Raw genomic sequence first — 19,378 nt, 5'->3', positions numbered from 1 at the left:
TACAACATGTTGGTTTAAATAAAGGTAGCTAAAGAGGTACCTTGTTCTTTGTTTTTATTATTTTTGAACTGGTACCTTAGTTCTTTGCCTCACATGATATCCTTTCCCAACTTTAGTTGGAAGATAGATTAATTTTATCAGCTTATTCATTTTTTTTTATTGTTAAAATGACAAGAATTCCCTTTCACTTGACTACCACCTGCTTCCAAAAAGCTTGATGACTTTTAAATCTCATTCTTGTTTAGTCATACTTACAACTGATCCTAATTAAATAGACAACATGCAAGGGACCACTAAGATGATACCCCAGTGGTAAAACATTAGTGATATTATGAGTTTAATGTTGGTGCCTTATTAGGCTATAGATGCTAATAAATATTTTTCACTAAATTGCAACTATAAACATAGTTAAGAAAATGACCCAATTGCAAAATGAATTTTATTCACACTTGAAACAATTTTTAAAACTAGAATGGACGAAAGACAACCAGAAGACAAATTAATGTATGCATATAATATATATATAGTGATAATAATGTAACATATATGAGAGAGATATCTGAAACAGCGATATATCCGTATGGTTGTGCAGGTGAGGTAGACTCGACTTAGGAAAAGTTGATTTAATTATTTTCTTGTGGGATATTAATATTAAGCTTCATTAATTTATGGGTCATAAAATTATCTTATTCTTCTATACTTTTTTTTTTCCTGTATCAACTTAACTACTTTTTATTAATATAAATTATTAGAAAATTTAAGACTAATATCATCGTTCTAGTAGCAAATACCAGCTGCCAAAGCCTGCAGTAGAAATAGTAAGTAAAGGATGGTTAAATAATACAAAGTGGAGTAGATAGGGGTAAGCTAATTGTATACCAGAGTGCAGAAAGGAAAATAAAAATGTAACCCTTAATTTATGTAACATTATGTCCAGCACTCAATTCCGGTATCCTTTTTAATATATAGATTATATAATTAAATAAAAATTTTGACCTCTGTCTGCTCTAGGAATATATTTTATAATATAAAAACTATTTATTAAAATTATATTTTATATCACATTAAAAAATAATAGAAAGTAAGCGTAAAAAGTAATTATTAATAATAAAATAATTTATTCTAAAAATGCCCTTACCTCAATAAGAGTAAGGTCAAAATTACGGAGGAGTCAAAAACTCAGTGCCTCCTTTTTAGGAGTCAAACTTACAAAGAAGGAAATATTTCTGTTTAGGGAGGGGGGGGGTGGTGCGGGGGAGTATGGAGAAGTAGTAATACTCGCTGGGCCTTCTTCTTTCTACTGCTTAAAAACATAAATACCTTTCGCGGCGGCCGGAAAAGAAAGAAAGGCAATCGAAGCAAAAGAGTGGGAGTGGGATGGGATGCGTGCGTGGGCGCTGCTTCCCCATCCGAGGCACGCAGGGCGTCATCAGAAAGCATCGTGGCCATGGAGCTGCTACCTACCTCGCCACTCGCCACTCGCCACGGCAACAGGAGTTTTTTCCCCTCCGCCGTCACAAAATTATAACTCGTACTATTATAATACTATTTACACCCTTAAGCAGTGACACAACACCCCACCCCACCCCACCCCCACCCGGAAGAAAAAGTAAACGAAATTAATTTCTCCTTTTCTTTTTTCACTCTCTAAATAAAAGGGGGTGGCCTGAAAAAAAGAAGAAAAAAAAAGGAAAAAAAGCTCATTTCCCTTCGTCCGTACGGCTTTATTCTGCCACCGAGCGGTACGGCCGAACCCCATAACACGAAACACCACAACCCCCGCACCTGCATAACTATTATTCAGCGCTTCCACCAATCGCAACTCGACAGCGTTCTGTCCCCGAAACCACACCGGTTTCCTTAAAACCACAACTCTTCCTCTTCCTCTTCCTCTTCACCTCTCGCTCTCTCGCTCTCTCGCTCTATCTCTCTCTTCTGGCTTGAAGCGCTCGAGAAGAAGGAGAACAGCGATTAGGATTAGGGTTAGGGTTAGGATTACCATTAGAGGATCGCGATGGGGAGGGGGAGGGTGCAGCTGAAGCGGATCGAGAACAAGATCAACCGGCAGGTGACGTTCTCGAAGCGGCGATCGGGGTTGCTCAAGAAGGCGCACGAGATCTCCGTGCTCTGCGATGCCGAGGTGGCGCTCATCGTCTTCTCCACCAAGGGGAAGCTCTACGAGTACGCCACCGACTCCAGGTTCGTAGGCCGGTGGTGTAGAATCATTAGATTCAAGTAGTTTATCTGATGCGCTTCTCGTCGTCTCCGTTCCTAATTTTTTCTTTCTTTTTCCCAATTTCAGGTACCAGAATTTAGTTCGGAAGGATACTGTTTTTTTTTTCTTCGATACGATAAAATATTTCCATTTCTAGAGTAGAATTAAATGAACTGGGAGAGAGAGGTGGATTGATCCATATCTCTCGTTCTTTTTTAGTATCGCTCACGTTAGCATGAGCTCCTACTACTCCCACTCCTCTGTGTGTGTGTGTGTGTGTGTGTGTGTGCGCTCGTAGGTTTAGTTTTTCCTCTTATTATTTTCAATCTCGATCACCATTCCGTTCGATTTAAGTTTGACCGACGAAGAATTTTTTTGCTCAAATATGGAACCTCACGTACACAGTAATGTCAAACCTCAATAGAAATAAAGTTGCATAGTCTTTCCATCTTTTAATGAGATATCTACATATATAATATTTCACCTAATAAACTTATCGAGATTTTTCTTTTTCAACCTTCGTATTTTCCTTAATTTGAATTTGGGTCTAGGTTACAATGTTGTAGTTTTCTCGTACTCTCTCCCAGACTTTCTGTATATTGATTCCATTAAACTAGCACAGTGTAAATTTATCACTAAAGAGTGGAATAGTGCACTGTCACCGCTGATCATTAAACTGGTGCTTCGTTTCGCAAATAGTTCTTTAACTTGAAAAAAGAAGAAGAAGAAGAAAAAGAATCTAATGTTACTACTACTCGTTCTTCCCACAGAATGGAGAAGATTCTGGAACGCTATGAGCGCTACTCCTATGCGGAGAAAGCCCTTATCTCAGGAGATTCGGATTCTCAGGTACATACGATCGTTCTAGTTGGTAATGCATTCATATACACCTACAAATTAGTTCCTCTATACTTCTGCACCATTTGCCACCACAGACGACCCAGAAACTATTTGTTCGGCAAACTTAAGAAAGAACTGCGTCTTATTGTCTCAAATGAACCTTACAATGTTAAAGTGTTCTCTGTAGTGAATGCTCTAAATGATGAGTTGCAGTAATTTGACTGTATAGTGTTATTGTACTTTACTGTATTGAAGTGTTTGCTAGCTGTCCTACTATTTTGATTAATAAGACCATGAAATTCTCCATGGTCATAAATTCATTAGCTAGCTAGCATAAGAAATAATAAAAAAATTAATAGGCAGGAGTACTAATCAATTTATCCTAAGAATGAACTAATAAATAATAAAATTCTTCCTGTTTTACCAAGGACAAATAAAGCTATATAGACCTGGCATGGTTCAATTCATGCTATGCACCATTGCATCTTTGTACTTGAATGCTGTAAGGAATGTGAAAATTTGTTATGCATAATATAATCAAAATTTTGCTTGACATTTAGAATTATAAGCACAAATATACTTAATCTAAATCTTTTCCGATACAATGTATGAATAAATCGGTAAATTCAAATCATAAAAATTTCAAAAACTTTCTATTATATTTATCCCCTAACCAGCTAAGATTGGAGCCTCCTTTAGATTAACTAATTTTGAATCACCCATGATCCTGTCATTTGCAACTTGGTTGTATTTTATTTTTTCATCGACAACAATGGGCTTCAGTGTACATTATATATGTAAGTTATATGCACTCCTATATTGACTATAAAAAATATATGCACTAAGTTTTTAGAAACCTAATCTTACCAATTAAAAAAATTTAATACAAAATTAGCAAAAACACCTATTAAAGTGTATTTGACATCGTCAACTTAGTTGGAGAACTTTGAAAACGAGGTGAAAACCCGAGTCCTAGTCGAAGGGAAGAGAAGAAGGGAGGAGGGGAAGGAGAAACGCGTCGTTGTATGGGCTTCTGGTTAAGCCTACATTAGAGCAAGATTTGTTAGAATATAAAAGTATTATAATTATTATTATCTAACAGCTTAAGCTTTATTTTCTTTAAGATTAATGAAAATTTTAGAATAGCTATTCTAGATTCTTACTCCTAAAATTTTACTTCTAATTTAGAGTACTGTATTTTAATATTTAATTGTAATATAGAATAGTAGTGTAAGACTCATTTTTGATGTGATACAAACCAGAGATAAAATGCAAATGAAAAGTAAAAATTAGCTTAAATAACCATGATTTGACATAAAAATTTATATTAAATTATTAAAGTATTTTAATCTACTATAGGTACGTAGCACATACTTATAAATATGTAATCTACTATAGGTAGGAGAGAGGAGATAGATGAAAAAAATTAAGTATTTTTGGTTTGTAGGATAAAATAGTGGGTGGTACTAGAGAATAGAGAATTTTTAGCGTAACTTTTTGGTCAAATCAAGAGTTGAATTGTAATTAAGGTTATATGTACAATAATTTAAATAGTATTTCTAACCTAGAATATTGATAATTGATATCTCTTTTCTAATCTATAATAATGTTCTCTTTTCTAGAATAGAAAAAAAAGATAAACCTAAGGCAAACGAAGCCTTACACTTTTATAATTATTAATGAATTAACATGGTATTATAACAAAGGTCCTTAAGTTCAAAACTTACACATCTGTTATTTAAAAGTGTAAAATCTACACCCATCTAACTCAAATCCACTTCTTTATATCATGCTTTGACAGAAGCACAATTAAATAATAATTTCCTTAACGCCTATTTCTTCAATGGCTACCTTTCCTCTAATTTTCCTGCTGTTAATGCTAGATCCAGCTTTTATCCTTTTGCCATATAGCCTTTTAGCTACTAGTTCATTCATGTGAGGAAGAATTAAAGGCTAATGCAAAATTTTGCTCTACAGGGAGACTGGTGCCATGAATACTCCAAGCTAAAGGCTAAGGTCGAGGCTATACAGAAGAGCCAAAGGTAAAAGGGTCAAACTGGAGATGAGTAGTGGTGTATACGATTTCATTTTCATATTACCTCACTTAATAATTTCTTTCAGGCACCTCATGGGAGAGCAACTGGACTCCTTAAATCTCAAGGAAATCCAGCAGCTAGAGCAACAGCTCGACAGTTCTTTGAAGCATATTAGATCAAAAAAGGTATCCTCATTTCCTTCTCATTTTTCTGAATCACATAAATATCAGATAGAAATATTACCACATTCCAGTAAAATACCATCAATACGGAGGATGAGTGTGAGAAGCTAACCTTAGAATGGATCTTCTGAGACTATCTGAACATACCGAAAGCTGAGATGGATGTTATGATCATTTTACAAATTTTTTTGAAGTATGCGTTGCTTATTATTACTTTCTTTTGGAGCTTATAGTACACGTTCCTGTCAGACCGTATTATATATTTGATCTATGAGTTGCTACAGGAAATAAGGTCTTTAGCAACTCCAGCGCAAAGCTGCACAGTTGCGCTATAACTGAGCAAACACGGAATTTTTTGTTTGTTTCCAGTCTGTAAATGTTTCCACTGCTTACGGAGCTTCTATGTTGATGCAGAACCAAATGATGCTCGATTCAATCTCTGAGCTTCACAGGAAGGTAATTTCATTGGTTTTGTTGGAAATTTTTTAATAACTGTATCAAGTTCTCTGTCATTGCAGTTTAGATGCTTTTCTGATTGGAGCGTACCTAATATTTTATTCTCCAATCTCTACGCTAAATTTTGTGTCTTACCTTCTCTCTTCGAGAGTTTGATGAATGTTTGATGGTGAACAGTTTGAACATGCAAATTAGCCAGTCTCCATACCACTTGCTACATATATATATATATATGGATTGACTAAGTGCATAGACCAGAATATATCGACCAGAAAATAAACACAAGACGAGAAGAATTCTCTCATCAGAAGCGAGATGAGGAAAAGGAGACGAATTCTTCTCGTCAACCAATCCTCTCGTGGCCTCCAAAAAAAAAACATATATTTATATATAATTTACACTAATTTTGTCTCCATTTTCACTGTACACCCTCTCTTCATTCTTTGCTGCATCAAAGTATTCAGATACGTACCGTTACATTTGTCTTTCTCTCCAGGAAAAATCTCTCCAGGAGCAAAACAAGATGTTGGAGAAGGAAGTAAGTGTCTCGTTGTTGCACCCGAATGATCCATTACTTGATGCCTTTATTAGTTTTTTTTTTCCCACATAACCAACAATTAGTGCACTGTTCTTCTTTGTTTCATATCAGCTCTTGGAGAAGCAGCAGGCTTTGACTCAGCATGCACTCTGGGAGCAAGCCAATCCCCAAACAAGCTCCCCATCACCACCCTCTTTCCTAATAACCGACTCTCTACCTACCCTAAACATCGGGTACTGCGCAACTTTTCTCATTTCATATCTCCTTAGTATCCGCTATCAACTTTTTAAGAATTTAAGATGAAGACCAGCCGAGCCGTGGCCATTGTGTCGGATCGGGTTTGTATCCGGGTCGAGTCGGGTTTAAGCCAACATGGGTCACATGAGAATAAATTATTCGGATCGTAAACAGATAATTGGATCATATAAGGAACTTGATTATATTAAATTTAAATCTGTTTAAAACCCTTAGAACTTTTGTTAATAATAATAATAAAGAAAAACATATTAGAGTTCATCTCTATTTATCGGGTGGGTTAAAAGATTATCTCCTTTAACGTAGACAAAGCTACCAAAAAGGACATATTTATAATTACGTCAATTAGCCTGTCCTATTGAAATGGAAGACTGGGTCACAGTCTAGTACCACACAAAGATTGAATCGATAGTCAAAGGATGGAGTTTGAAACAGAATACCGGGTGCTCTTAATAAAATATCCCTGGCTAGGTATCGACAGTCTTAGGCTCCTTAATTTTTGAACAGTAATTTTGTTTTTTTTTCACTCATTTAGTTCTTATTAAAACGTATATTTAGATAGCAAAATGAAAGCCGGTATTTTGATTACTTTCTGCATATAATTTATATAGGTAATGCATGATATTTTTTTTTACTAGATTTAAATTTATACTTAGTAAAATTAAAATAGTATTTGTTGTATAAATTTTACTTATAATTTTAAAAATTGTCGCAAATCTTAAAAGTACAAAATAAATTGACAGTTCATTATTAATAGCTTAAGATTTTAGATTAATTAATTATTTAATATGATACTTAAGCATGATTAGGTGTGTTATCCAATAGTATTATCAAACAATATGAAACTAAATAGATTGTGGTGACATGAAAAAAAAACTGCTCTACTGAAAAAGAAAACAAAATATATGAGAAAAGGCTAATATTTTGTAACCACAAAATCTAATAGTACTTCTCTTTGTTAAATTTATCAAAGCCACACCCTGTGTTTCACTTTTATTTTCATTCACACCTTATGATATGAATATTATCACTCAACACTAATATTTTTCTTAATTCTTCAAAACACCCAAGTTAAGTGTAACTCAATAGCAATGATGGAACATAGTATATTTTGTAACTCTTAAAATTTAAAAACTAAAATACCTAAAAACACACATCATGAACTACCTCATCATCTTAATTCTTCTCAGTTTCCTCTCCCTCCTCCCGACCTCATTAAACACACATTTTCTCTTCTTTTTCTTGACATCTCCTACCCCTTCGCTCTCTCTCTCTCTCTCTCTCTCTCTCTCTCTCTCTCTCTCTCTCTCACCTATTTTAACCCATGGGCATCGAGAACAGTGAGAACACTACTACCGTGTGGCCTCAACTGCATCCCATAATATTCTTCAGTGTGGTTATTAGTGCTTACAAATTATGGCGAGGTGAAAAGATGAGATTTTTTAAGTGACTTTTGGTTCATCATAAGATATACTTATTCATAAATTAAAACTCTATTAAATATATTTTATTATCAAATACTCACTTATATTTTGGTCAAATATTATATAAGGTAAGTGATGTGATAAGTTATCGACAAAATTTTATTAGAGGTAAAAGCTGTGATAAAGTTATGTGCGTTTTCTCAGCAACATTTTAACTATAATTAACATACTTATTTATAGTTAGTAACCAAATATAAATTATTACATAAACTTATTCAAAGCAATCATTATATTTTACAACTAAACAACAAAATATGAATAAAATAATAATGTACCTAATTTACATTTAAGAGATATGTATAAGATTATCCTTAAAAAATTTTATGCACGAACTAAACAAGACCTTAGTCTTAGAAGAACTAAGAGCATTTTAGTCTTAGAAAAAAAATTGTAGTTGACGGAATACTCTCTTTTTACACCATCTGCCTAAATGATGTTGGTGTAGAACTTACCCAGAGTATTTTCTGCTCATACTTGAGAAAACATAAAGCTCGATTTTACAAATAATGAGAATAGAGAGTGAAAAACACGAATACATTAAATGGTAGGGTTTTAAATACAACTTTTTTTTAAATAAATATGATAAATATCCATGTAGTAGCAGAGTGTGAATGATAATAAAAGTAAAACGCATAATATTATGGGATAATTTTATTTTTACCTCATAAACTATCACTCTTTTCTATATTGACCACTTAAATATATTTTTTTAGTACACAATAATTTTTTAAACTATTAGAAATATTTTACTTGATAGAGAATAATGATAGTTCGGACGGTAAAAAAAGAATTATCCGTAATGTTTTTGATAAATCTCCCTAGTATTTTTGTTGTGACATTCTTGATAGACACCTAATTAGACACGTTAACACGTTAAAACTTTTACAAGAACATCGTATGATGTTTTATGATTTCGTAGTGACATTTTGTGATAAAGTATTGATCAGATGGGTTTATCCTATCCTTTTCTGATCGATGCAGTACGTACCAAAGAAGAGGAACTGATCAGGAAGGAGAAGAAGCTGCACATCCCCAAGTCCGTATGGGCTTACCACCTTGGATGCTTAGCCACTTGAGCGAGTAGAGATGGATGCAGTTCTTGGGACACATCCCGTTCAACAACTATTGATATAGATGCATGCATGCATACATGAAGTAATGGAAGAATTATTAATCTTTCTACACAACAATTTAGATTATGTCGTGTAATATTGCGACATTACCCTCTGGGCTATGGAAGATATATCTCGTAATCTATGTGTGGGATATATATATATATATATATATGAGTTCGTGTCCCTCCCCTGTTGTTGCTTATTGTGTAACATATTCGTATGAATCTAAAGCTTTCTAGCTACTCTAATAAAGCCATGTTTCTTGCTAGCTTTTCTCGATCCATGGAAGAAAACAAACAGGTAAAATTGAGGACGATGATATAAATACGTGGCATGGCAATTAATCTCACGTAGCCATTTTTTTATAACCCACTTCTCTCTCCTCATCTTTATATACGTTTTTCACTATCCAATTCTTAGTCCCGTCTCTCTCGCAGGGCCACTGAAGACCTCACCGCCGGCGTAAAACTGGAAGGCATATCCACTAGCATCAACGACGACCGACACCGGCCGGTTTGCGACGGCCTCGAGGATCGGAGGTGGAGATCGATCACAATGTTTATCAACATCGATTTAACCTGGTTGGATGTATAAATAGATGCATGAAGGCCATAGTTTAATAACTATATTCAAAAGTTTAAGATGCACGTCAAAGTTTAAGTTTGAGTATAAGATTACCATTCACCCGTTTCTAGCTCAATGGTAAGTTTTATCAATTAATATTTAGTAAATAACATTTAAAAATTTTGTGTGTATGTCGGAGAAAATGAAAAAATATATATATATATATATTACAGTATGAATGGTCTAAGTTTGGCATCAGAACGAGTTACTGAGTTAGCTCATAATAGTCTTTCACTCATTTATGATTCGGTCCTCACCTTCTCAATATTTACATTTTGTGCACTACGTTTTTCTATTTTATTATAAAGAAAACATCCTCTTTTAAGGTGTCAAAATAAAATTTTCATCTATAGTCAAATTTGCCTTTTGTTCCCCGAAATACTCTCTTATTTGCTTTACGAAGGAATTCTTTCTAGAGGAATAGAGAAGGCCATAAGTTTCTCGTTGTCGATGTGCGGATAGGCATCTTCTTCCCTCCCCTTCTCTTCTCTTCGTTTCCTCTTCCTCCTATTTTTCTAATGTTTTCTCTCGTCCGTCTCACTGTACTCTCCATTGTCGCTTGCTTCGCCTTCTTGTCCACCTCTAACTTTGCTTTGCCCTCTCCATCACCTACTACTTTGCTATCCTCCGACTTTGCGCCGTCCTCTCTATCACCGCATCTACCTCGTCGCTCTTGATCTCGACCTCAGTTGGTTTCACCCCCCTCTGTTGGCCCTCGAGTCCAACTCCTTCGTTCCCAGCTCGACCTCAATCGCCTCATCTCCTCTGCCACTAGTAACAGCCTGCCTCCTCATTGAGGTAGAAGGTATTCCACTCTTTTTGTCCTTCAGTCATGTCTATATATATTTTTTTTCTTTTTTTCCTCGTTGTTGGTTGGAGTTTTTTCTCCATCCTTTCCGTGATTCACATAGTTTTGCAACTTCAATAGTCGGATCGCAATAGAATTGTCAGCTAACTTTAGGCCTTTAGTGTATGTGAATCTATCGTGATTGTACTCCATTCTGTATTATGTTCGGGTCATAGGGCTTAAGTTCTATTTTTCTTTTCTTTGTCGTTATGTTTACTATTATAATCAAATTTGAAGCCTGTTCCAAAGAGAGTTTATCGCACTACTTCATCTCTCAATTATTGATTGAAGAAGAATGTTCCTTCTATTTTAAAAATATAATTGAATGTTATTGTGTTGATACTAGATATGATCATCGGGCGGGGCGGGCCGGGGCGGGTTAGAATAGTTCAGTCTGTTACTGCCCGTTGGCCCGTGAGAGATTGGGCCGGCCTGACCCACCAATCATTCGGCCCAACCCACATTTTAGCTATTTTTAGAATTTTTTTTACTATTAGTTTATTTAAAAAAAAATTTTATGTCCCTCCATTTAAAAAATATAATAATAAATTAAAAAAATTTAAATGTGTGTTTTAAAAAAATGTAAAACGGTACAGTACTAAAATTTTAGTTGGTTTTTACTATAGCAGAACAGACAGTCTACAGTAGTAGAACGAGCGGGCCTAGTTCTGGGCCAGGTCGGGCAGGGAATGGGCTAGCACGTGCAACTCATAGGTAATTTGGGCTTCGACTAGGCCGGGCACGAGGAGGCTGGGCCGTTTGATTAAATCTAGTTGATACGTTCACTGGGATCAATTTTTTTAAAAAAAATATATTAATCAACTCTTCCGATTACAATAACCGCCACTTATATAAGCAGCCAAAATAGAATCTAGGGAGAGGAAAAAGGAGTCCTCTTAAGATAAGATGTGAGCAATGAATTTATAATAAATTACAGCCCCACTGCCCCAGCACTACTTTTGTACACAATTGGAGGTGAGTAGTTGTCACTCTGAAGTAAAGGGGCATCTTTGGAGGGAATTCGTTCAGTAATTAATTCAAACATCTCTCAGACGTGACTCTTTTCTTTATCTGCTTTCCCAGTAGGACAAAGGCACCCCCCATCACTTCTGTTTTCTAATACTTATTATGTTTCTTCTGACGAGGAGTCCCCATTCCCGTTCATTCTTGTATTGCTAATCTCTCTATATATTGCTATTCCCTCTCAAGGTTAAGAATAGAGAAAGAGATGGGATGGTCGATCGCTCTCCACGGCGGTGCAGGCGACATCCCCTTGACGCTTCCGCCGGAGCGGAGACTGCCCCGTGAGGCGGCTCTCCGCCACTGCCTCGAAATCGGTGTCGCCGCGCTCAAGGCTCACCGGCCGCCGCTTGATGTCGTCGAGCTCGTGGTAACAGATCCTTTCTTCTTTCCTCATCCTCCTCTACTCTTGATGAGGCCTCAGTAATTTTGCTTCGACTTTTTTTTCCTTTTTCCTTTAACTCTTTTCTCGATTTTTTTTAGGGTTTTTGGTTCTGATTCTATTTGTACTTACATATTGGCCATTGCGCTGCAATCAAGGTCATTATGTTTCATTACTTTCTAATTCATGTTATCTACATTTTAAATTTGAATTACTTATCCTTTGCAATATAGAAGCACTGATGAGCTCATTTGGTCCTTTTTTTGTACCATGCTCTCCTTTTGGTGCGTGAACTTATTATTATTTTTAAGTTCTCTTATCTTGTTGCTTTTGGATTCCTGCCAAAGCAAGCTTTAGAAAACTTTTAGAGATCTCAAATGTCCTAAAGGGAACTTGTGGATGGTTATTTTTCCAGCCATTGTTCTGCTCTTGTCTTCTCAATAAAAGTGATCATAGTTTTTTGTTATCATCCGAAAGCTCGAAGGATAGATGGGCAATGGGCAGTTTAGTCCTATAATGGAAGGTGATCATAGTAAATTTTTTTTTAATCATTCAAGTGCCCAAAAGTTAGATATGGATTGAAGAAAGGGTCAACATTTTCTTGATTCAAAGACACTGCCCAGTCATAATGTCATCAAGTAATCGCTCCTAACTAACCGTCATTGAGTTGCTCCTCTAATCCAATGCACCCCTAAGTTATTGAACTTGTTAAGCTATTGAATTGAGTTGAGCCGAGTCGGCAAGTTAAGCTAAATCATCAACAAAAATAATTTGCCTACAATAAAATTACTTGGAGTTGGAGTTGAACTTGTGATCTATTAGATTATAAGTCAGTACCCTCCTAACTTCTTAAAGTTGGGTGGTGTATCATAATGTTTCATACATGTGATTTGTGACTAGATTTAGCACTGTCTAATTGAGAAGACAAGTGGGGATCATCCCTAAGTTTTTCCTGTTCTAGATGGAAGTTTTTGCTAGTTAAGAAGCATATATATATATAAACATTAATCTTTTATTACCGAGACCAAGCATATCAATTTGATTACAAAATTAAGTGATGGACAGGGCATCTAGTAAAACTCTCTTTCTTTGCCATGCGTAGGTGATGGACAGGGCATCTAGTAAACCTCTCTTTCTTTGGCATGCACAAATTTTATAGTTTATATCAAATTGCTAATTTATAACCCTTAGATCTCAATGCATAAAAACTGTCAATGAGAAAGAATCTTATTAAAACTTCCACGTTTCATTTCAAAACTTAGGTGTACTTAAAACATTTTAGTCTGTACAGAATCACATCTACCTATGAACAAATTTGTTGTAGAATTACTGAAAATGTTACAATCAATCCCATTACCAAATATGTGGAGTGCTAAGATTAATTCATGAAATCATTAGTCATTGCCAATGATGATAGGTCATCTAGTGCTTTGTAGTTGCACTAGCTATGTGCATGGAGAAAGGAAGAAATTTGATAGGTTAATTTAATGGTTGGATTTCTGCCCATAGTTTGATCTACAGCTCTTATGTCAACAAACTCGTTACCTTGACATGAAATGCATCTTTTGCTGCAGGTTCGTGAGCTGGAAAACAGTCCCCACTTTAATGCTGGCAGAGGTTCTGTCTTGACCACCAATGGTACAGTTGAGATGGAAGCATGCATCATGGATGGTAACACACAGAAATGTGGAGCTGTGTCTGGTCTTTCAACTGTCGTTAATGCCATTTCTCTTGCACGACTTGTGATGGAGAAAACTCCACACATTTATCTAGCTTTTGACGGCGCTGAGGCATTTGCCAGAGAACAAGTTAGTGTTACTTAATCACCTTTCTTTCTGTGGCTCCTTCAATATTAAGATCTTCATTGTGAAAATATAACCTTGAATTCTCAATCCTTCTCTATGTCTGTATTTTATCTTAAATTCCAGGGAGTAGAAACTGTAGATGCAAGTCATTTCATCACTCCGGAAAATATTGAAAGACTAAAACAGGCAAAAAAAGCTAACCGGGTGCAGGTATTGTTCTGACTTTTGCTCTTAATAGACTTGGTGCAGCTTCCTGATTCATCACAGTTCTGGTACTTCATTTGTTTATGTAGATGCGGAGTAGAAGCTGTAGCTATCATAAATTCCATTGTTGAATCATATGACATTATGGATTATTGTCAGTCCATGATATGTTGATTTGGATTTCAATCATGCATTATTTTACTAGTATATATTTTTCCCTAAAAAATCGAAGAAAATGGCCTATGTGAGTTACCGATGATCTCCCACTGATGTAACATATTGCAAAAAGAAAAACATTTTGATATTGAACAGCAATGTCAATTATTTCCTGACACTGTCTATAGAAGAGGCTGTTTCTTGAACAACTTGACTGGAGCATTATTGTGGCCATTTTAAGTTTTTAACATTTTGAGTAGTAGATATCTACTTGAGTAAATTCGTTCCTAGAAGTTTGATAGTGCCATTGATGACTCTGAAGTACATGCATTTCTCAGATTGATTATACTCAGCCTATAAAAGGACAGACACCTCAAGATACATCCGGCACCACGGGTGACAGCCAAATTGGAACCGTTGGATGTGTTGCAGTCGATGGCGATGGAAACTTAGCTGCAGCAACATCCACGGGCGGGCTGGTAAACAAGATGGTGGGAAGGATTGGCGACACCCCTATAATTGGTGCAGGAACTTATGCCAATCCCTTTTGTGCAGTTTCTGCCACAGGCAAGGGCGAATCGATAATCCGAGCTACAATCGCCCGAGATGTTGCTGCCCTTATGGAATACAAAGGGCTCTCCCTTAAAGAAGCAGCAGCCTATGTCATTGAGAGTGTTCCAAAAGGCAATGCTGGTCTAATTGCTGTATCTGCCACTGGAGAGGTAACAATGCCATTTAACACTACAGGCATGTTCAGGGCTTGTGCTACGGAAGATGGTTACTCTGAGATTGGAATCTGGAATTGATGGACCCTGAAAGATTGCAACATTTGGCCTCTATTTATCTTTTGAGTAAGAAGAGACTGAAAAATTCAACTGACTGCAGCATAATGTGTGCCTTTATATATCATTAGATCAATCAATTTATGTGACTTCCAATCTACAAGGGGTCTCAAATGTGGTTGTTAGTTGTTACACCACTGCATAACTTTGTACCAAAAGACAATAAGGTAGGGCCAACATTAAGTCTGAGCTTCGAAATCTAAAATCTTTACCTTGCAGGTAATTAACTAGATGTCAATTCTTTGGACTATTGGTACTTTCATGAAACTACAGGGATTATTATTAGTTTCAATTCTTTTGTTATCATTATAACTGGGACTATAGTCCTTTCTTTTGTCGTCTCTCTGATTTCCAGCCGAAAAATGAGTATGCATCTAGGTTCAATATGAGTTTCAAACAACACAGAAGAGAATAAAGTGTCCTTCACTGTCTGCCTTGTTCCTATTTATCCAAACATATTTTTAGTTGCGAGACTAATTTTATCACAGAAATGCAGACTCACCATTACAGAAGAAGCTTTTAGCTTTTCTTCTGCAAAGAGAATGAAATCAGCTGTAATACATGACAGTGGGTAGTTGGACAAAAGGCCAACCCTTGTGTCTGATCACAAATACGTATGTACATGTGAAACCTGGACATCTTGACCTCTGCCACAAGAAATTGCTCTCTAAACTTTTTATCTATATCACTTAACACACCCCTGTTAATTTTTCCATCAACACTAACTCTGAAGACAATTTTATGTAAAAATATTTAACAATCAACAATTTTGTCCCTCATACTAGCTTAGAAAATTAAACAAGTCAGAAAGCAGACATCATCAAATCCTCCATCACCTTTTCTTTTAAAGTTGAAAATGGTTGATTTGGACTCGGTCTATCATACTCAAGAACATGGAAGTGTTTAACCATTACTAAGTACTAACCCCTAATGTACATGCCTGTCCATATGCAAGTTGTAAATAAAGGAGAGATTTTTATCATCAAATAAGCAGAGGATTTACCGAAGTAAGATGTCATATACAATGTAGGCACGAGCGTGGCCAATATGGCTGCCTGCCTATCTTTCCGGGGATCTTTGGCACAAATACCTCAACTTCGACCGAGTCGTCTTCCCCCGTGACAACTCCGAGATCGTGAGAAATGGTGACAATGGAGGTGAGTGCGAGCGAGTTGGGTCGGCCGTCGTCCTTTTGACGTATCGGTATCGCGAATCGGAGAATGGATGCGGATCCGGTAGTTGATCCGTTGTGGCTCCGATAGACCGGCTAAGATTTTTACATAATTATCGCCGAAAATGTTTTAAATATCATAACTATCCACTGTTGTTTTTAAAACTCATAAATTGCTGAGCTCTTTTAAAATTAATTTTAGTTTAAAAAAAAAAACCATTTTTATCTTCGTGTCAATTGTTTGAAGTGGTTCAAAACTCTCTTAATTTTTTTTTGTGCAAAACCTATAAATTATAAGTTGTTTGGCTAGGCTCACTTGCGAAATAAGCATAAAATTAAACTAATATAAGCCATTTCATATCAGAATATAGCTACATAATATTTTTGATTAATATTAATTTATTAATACCTATTTTTCCTCTATTCTCCTCCTCCATCTAATCTTTGAATTACTATTTTAATATTAAAATATCACTTTAATTAACCATCATTTCAGACATTCTCTTCCTCTTTTCCAATTTTCTCTCTTTCTCTTCTCATCTCACTGCACCAGTATAACCTCTCATACAACTTTTTTTATTAAAAAAAACTAAACCAAAGTAATATGAAAGTTATTTCAATTCATTAATATAGATTCATAATACACCAAAAGATATCTTTTTTATAAAAGATAAAAAGAGTCAAAGAAAAATATTTTATCCGTTACAGTTCATCTGATTTAAGTAGGGGCCACTCTCATTTGTACAGTAGCTTTTAACAACGAGTAATGATTATAACAATATTACCAGAGCAGACACAATACCGGCCATTGACTCATTAAGATCTCAATTTTCTCCTTTCCGTATTGAAAAGGAAGGAAAGCCAGCAATACGAAGTGCAGGATTTAAACAGGCCAAACTTGCCCAAATAGCAGCAAATAAAAACGAGCACTACTGATAAAACAAGACAATAAACTAAATCTCACAACTTGTTCATCACATCGTAAATCACCTTCTCAAAACATAGAAATTCAGTACAAACTAAAGCAGTCAAAATGACACAGAGAATTCCAGAGACAAATATCGCTATAAGGCCGATAAACAATACATCCTCCTAGGATCTACTCAAGCTGCAACTACGACCCTTCCGGCAACCTGATCCAGATCACGCCTTCCCTGTGAAGTGATCATCCTTCCACTGCAGAAAAGAAAAGAGAGAGATGGACGTTCAATAAATGTGAGATAAAGCATTAAAGGTAGCTTCACTTAGTTTTGGCACATGAGACCCAATCCATTGGGATTTTCATGATCAAACTTATTTCTAATCCAACCCTCTTTAAGTCATGGTGCAACAATAATGTTGCATATCAGAATTTAATTGTTTAGCACTTTGTTAACTTATCACCCAAAAGCAAACAAAATTGATCGATAGGAAGAATTGTTGAAAATGATGGTGAGTTTATCATTTGAAGAAGAGTCTTGAAAAGGATCTAATTAGGATTCAGCAAATGACAGAACCAGTGAATGTTAAGGCAAAAGAGAGCTTAAGGTGTAGTCACTGAAAGGTAAAACTTAAGAATCATGGCAATGAATGCTCTTGTTAATTAATGCTGTAAATTAGGTACATACCAATGGTATCAACAACTATCAAGAATATCTCATTCAGTTCCAATGAATGAACAACAGTAACAAGTTAGTCCAATCTTACCCTTTGGCATCAATATCGACGATATTCATCTTCTGCAACTGTTGCAGAATGTGTCGAGCTACAGATCCACTGCTTTTGCAAAAGTGTGGTGGGCGAGATCCATTTCTCTGGCGTCCTCCGTAAATCTTTTGAAATCCACCAACACCAATGCCCTGCCTCAGATATATCTTCCTTGCCATCGAGGCTATAAAATGAATTGTCATATTAGATATGTGACCAGTTCTACAGTAAAAAGTGCTCAAGACAAATACCAGCAAGATCAACGTAATAATTGTATTGCACTTTCTATGATTGTACATCGTGTTCCAATGTCAAAAGAGATACCAGAAAGGTCAACTTGCATACTTTATTAAATTGCAAGTGTAAAGAGCCAATACCTGCTCTAATGTAATACCAATCAGGGTCGTATGGAGCGAGCTCCTTAAATTTTCCAGTCTTCACAATGTCCGTCCAATGAGGAAGCTCCATCTACTCAAAAATAGAGGGATGGTAATTAGCAACTAAAAGAACTTATGCCATCAGTCCAGTATTTATTCATTTTTAGTACTTGGTTTCAATACTCTTTAATCTAGGTCACAAAGCCCTGCTTTCTGTAAGAATAGTATGCCTTAGTTCCATTAAAGGGAGCTCTAGTAATTGATCGCTCGTGGTTTATCCCGGATACACCCCCTTATAATGATAATTATGTCATATTTGAGGCATATATATACATATATAACAGAGTCACCAAGTTTCCAATGGATAATTGTTTGAGAAATATAATAGGATAAATGTAATTCTTCTTACATATTTAATGGCATTTATGATCGAATGTGGAGGTTCATGATATTTTAAAGAAATACAGGATAACCGTGGTACTTCGAAACTTTTTCAAAGGTATATATGTAAAGATCTCTAAATTTATATACCAAATGATAGCGTAGCAAAAGATCTCCAAATGCGTCAATGAAAAAGCACAAGGAAAAAATATCCAACATAAATTGGAGTGCTCGAGTATACAAAATATCTTCCGAACGTATCCAGATTTAGGACTACTAATTAAAGAACAGAAGAAGCGTAAAACTACATCACAATATACTAGAGCATATGATGCAAATTTTGATGCGCCGAGAGAAAAGGCAAAGACAAATAGCATTTTAATGAACCAAAATAATAGTTTTTGATGCTTATAACGAACGATCACTTATCATGCATACAATCCAGGTAGCAACCGATCAACAGATCAACGGGATAGAAGCGGCAAGAACACTAACCTTATCATATAACACTAAAAGCTGATGGAAGAGAGGATGATTAGTGTTCGTTACCTTTCCGGATCGCTTGAGGTGGGCGGCGTAAGCCTTCACGAACTCATGGGGAGAGACGTCCTTCACCGTCCTCGAAGCAGCCTCCATGGCGATGCTTGGTGCGTGCTCACGATGCGGCGCGACCAAATTCTAGGGTTTTAGATGTCGCTTGAGAGAAGCGATGTTTACTTATATTGCTAAGGACCTCAGGTTTTCAGGATCAGATGTTTGGGT

General features: G+C 36.0%; 3 protein-coding genes across 5 annotated transcripts; 2 read left to right on the top strand and 1 right to left on the bottom strand.

The window, feature by feature from the left end:
- Positions 1 to 1,830: 1,830 nt before the first annotated feature.
- On the top strand, positions 1,831 to 9,402 carry LOC140759664 (protein VERNALIZATION 1-like). The gene is made up of 8 exons (XM_073096284.1): positions 1,831 to 2,199; positions 2,986 to 3,064; positions 5,033 to 5,097; positions 5,177 to 5,276; positions 5,688 to 5,729; positions 6,226 to 6,267; positions 6,379 to 6,500; positions 8,988 to 9,402. The coding sequence occupies exons 1-8, from the start codon at positions 2,015 to 2,017 to the stop codon at positions 9,088 to 9,090; spliced, it is 738 nt and encodes a 245-aa protein (XP_072952385.1). The 5' UTR covers positions 1,831 to 2,014; the 3' UTR covers positions 9,091 to 9,402.
- Positions 9,403 to 10,322: 920 nt separating this feature from the next.
- Positions 10,323 to 15,290, top strand: LOC140759662 (isoaspartyl peptidase/L-asparaginase). Of its 3 annotated transcripts, none has more exons than XM_073096283.1 (5): positions 10,323 to 10,550; positions 11,802 to 11,982; positions 13,569 to 13,802; positions 13,923 to 14,009; positions 14,498 to 15,290. In XM_073096283.1, the coding sequence occupies exons 2-5, from the start codon at positions 11,821 to 11,823 to the stop codon at positions 14,963 to 14,965; spliced, it is 951 nt and encodes a 316-aa protein (XP_072952384.1). In that variant the 5' UTR covers positions 10,323 to 10,550; positions 11,802 to 11,820; the 3' UTR covers positions 14,966 to 15,290. The 3 variants fall into 3 exon arrangements, with proteins under 3 accessions (XP_072952384.1, XP_072952382.1, XP_072952383.1); XM_073096281.1 differs by lacking the exon at positions 10,323 to 10,550 and adding an exon at positions 11,453 to 11,567; XM_073096282.1 differs by lacking the exon at positions 10,323 to 10,550 and adding an exon at positions 11,581 to 11,685.
- A 1,815-nt stretch (positions 15,291 to 17,105) lies between these two features.
- LOC140759001 (small ribosomal subunit protein eS19-like) lies at positions 17,106 to 19,325 on the bottom strand. The gene is made up of 4 exons (XM_073095443.1): positions 19,166 to 19,325; positions 18,236 to 18,326; positions 17,859 to 18,042; positions 17,106 to 17,348 (listed from the first exon to the last, which is right to left on the bottom strand). Exons 1-4 carry the CDS (start codon positions 19,250 to 19,252, stop codon positions 17,276 to 17,278), a joined length of 435 nt encoding a protein of 144 aa, XP_072951544.1. The 5' UTR covers positions 19,253 to 19,325; the 3' UTR covers positions 17,106 to 17,275.
- Between the last annotated feature and the right edge of the window lie 53 nt (positions 19,326 to 19,378).

Source organism: Typha angustifolia, chromosome 4 (assembly GCF_048772165.1).
Source record: "Typha angustifolia cultivar Huaian chromosome 4, ASM4877216v1, whole genome shotgun sequence".
Taxonomy (NCBI): Eukaryota; Viridiplantae; Streptophyta; class Magnoliopsida; order Poales; family Typhaceae; genus Typha; species Typha angustifolia.
The sequence above is the reverse complement of the archived record's forward strand: the minus strand, read 5'-3'. Positions and strand labels throughout refer to the sequence as shown.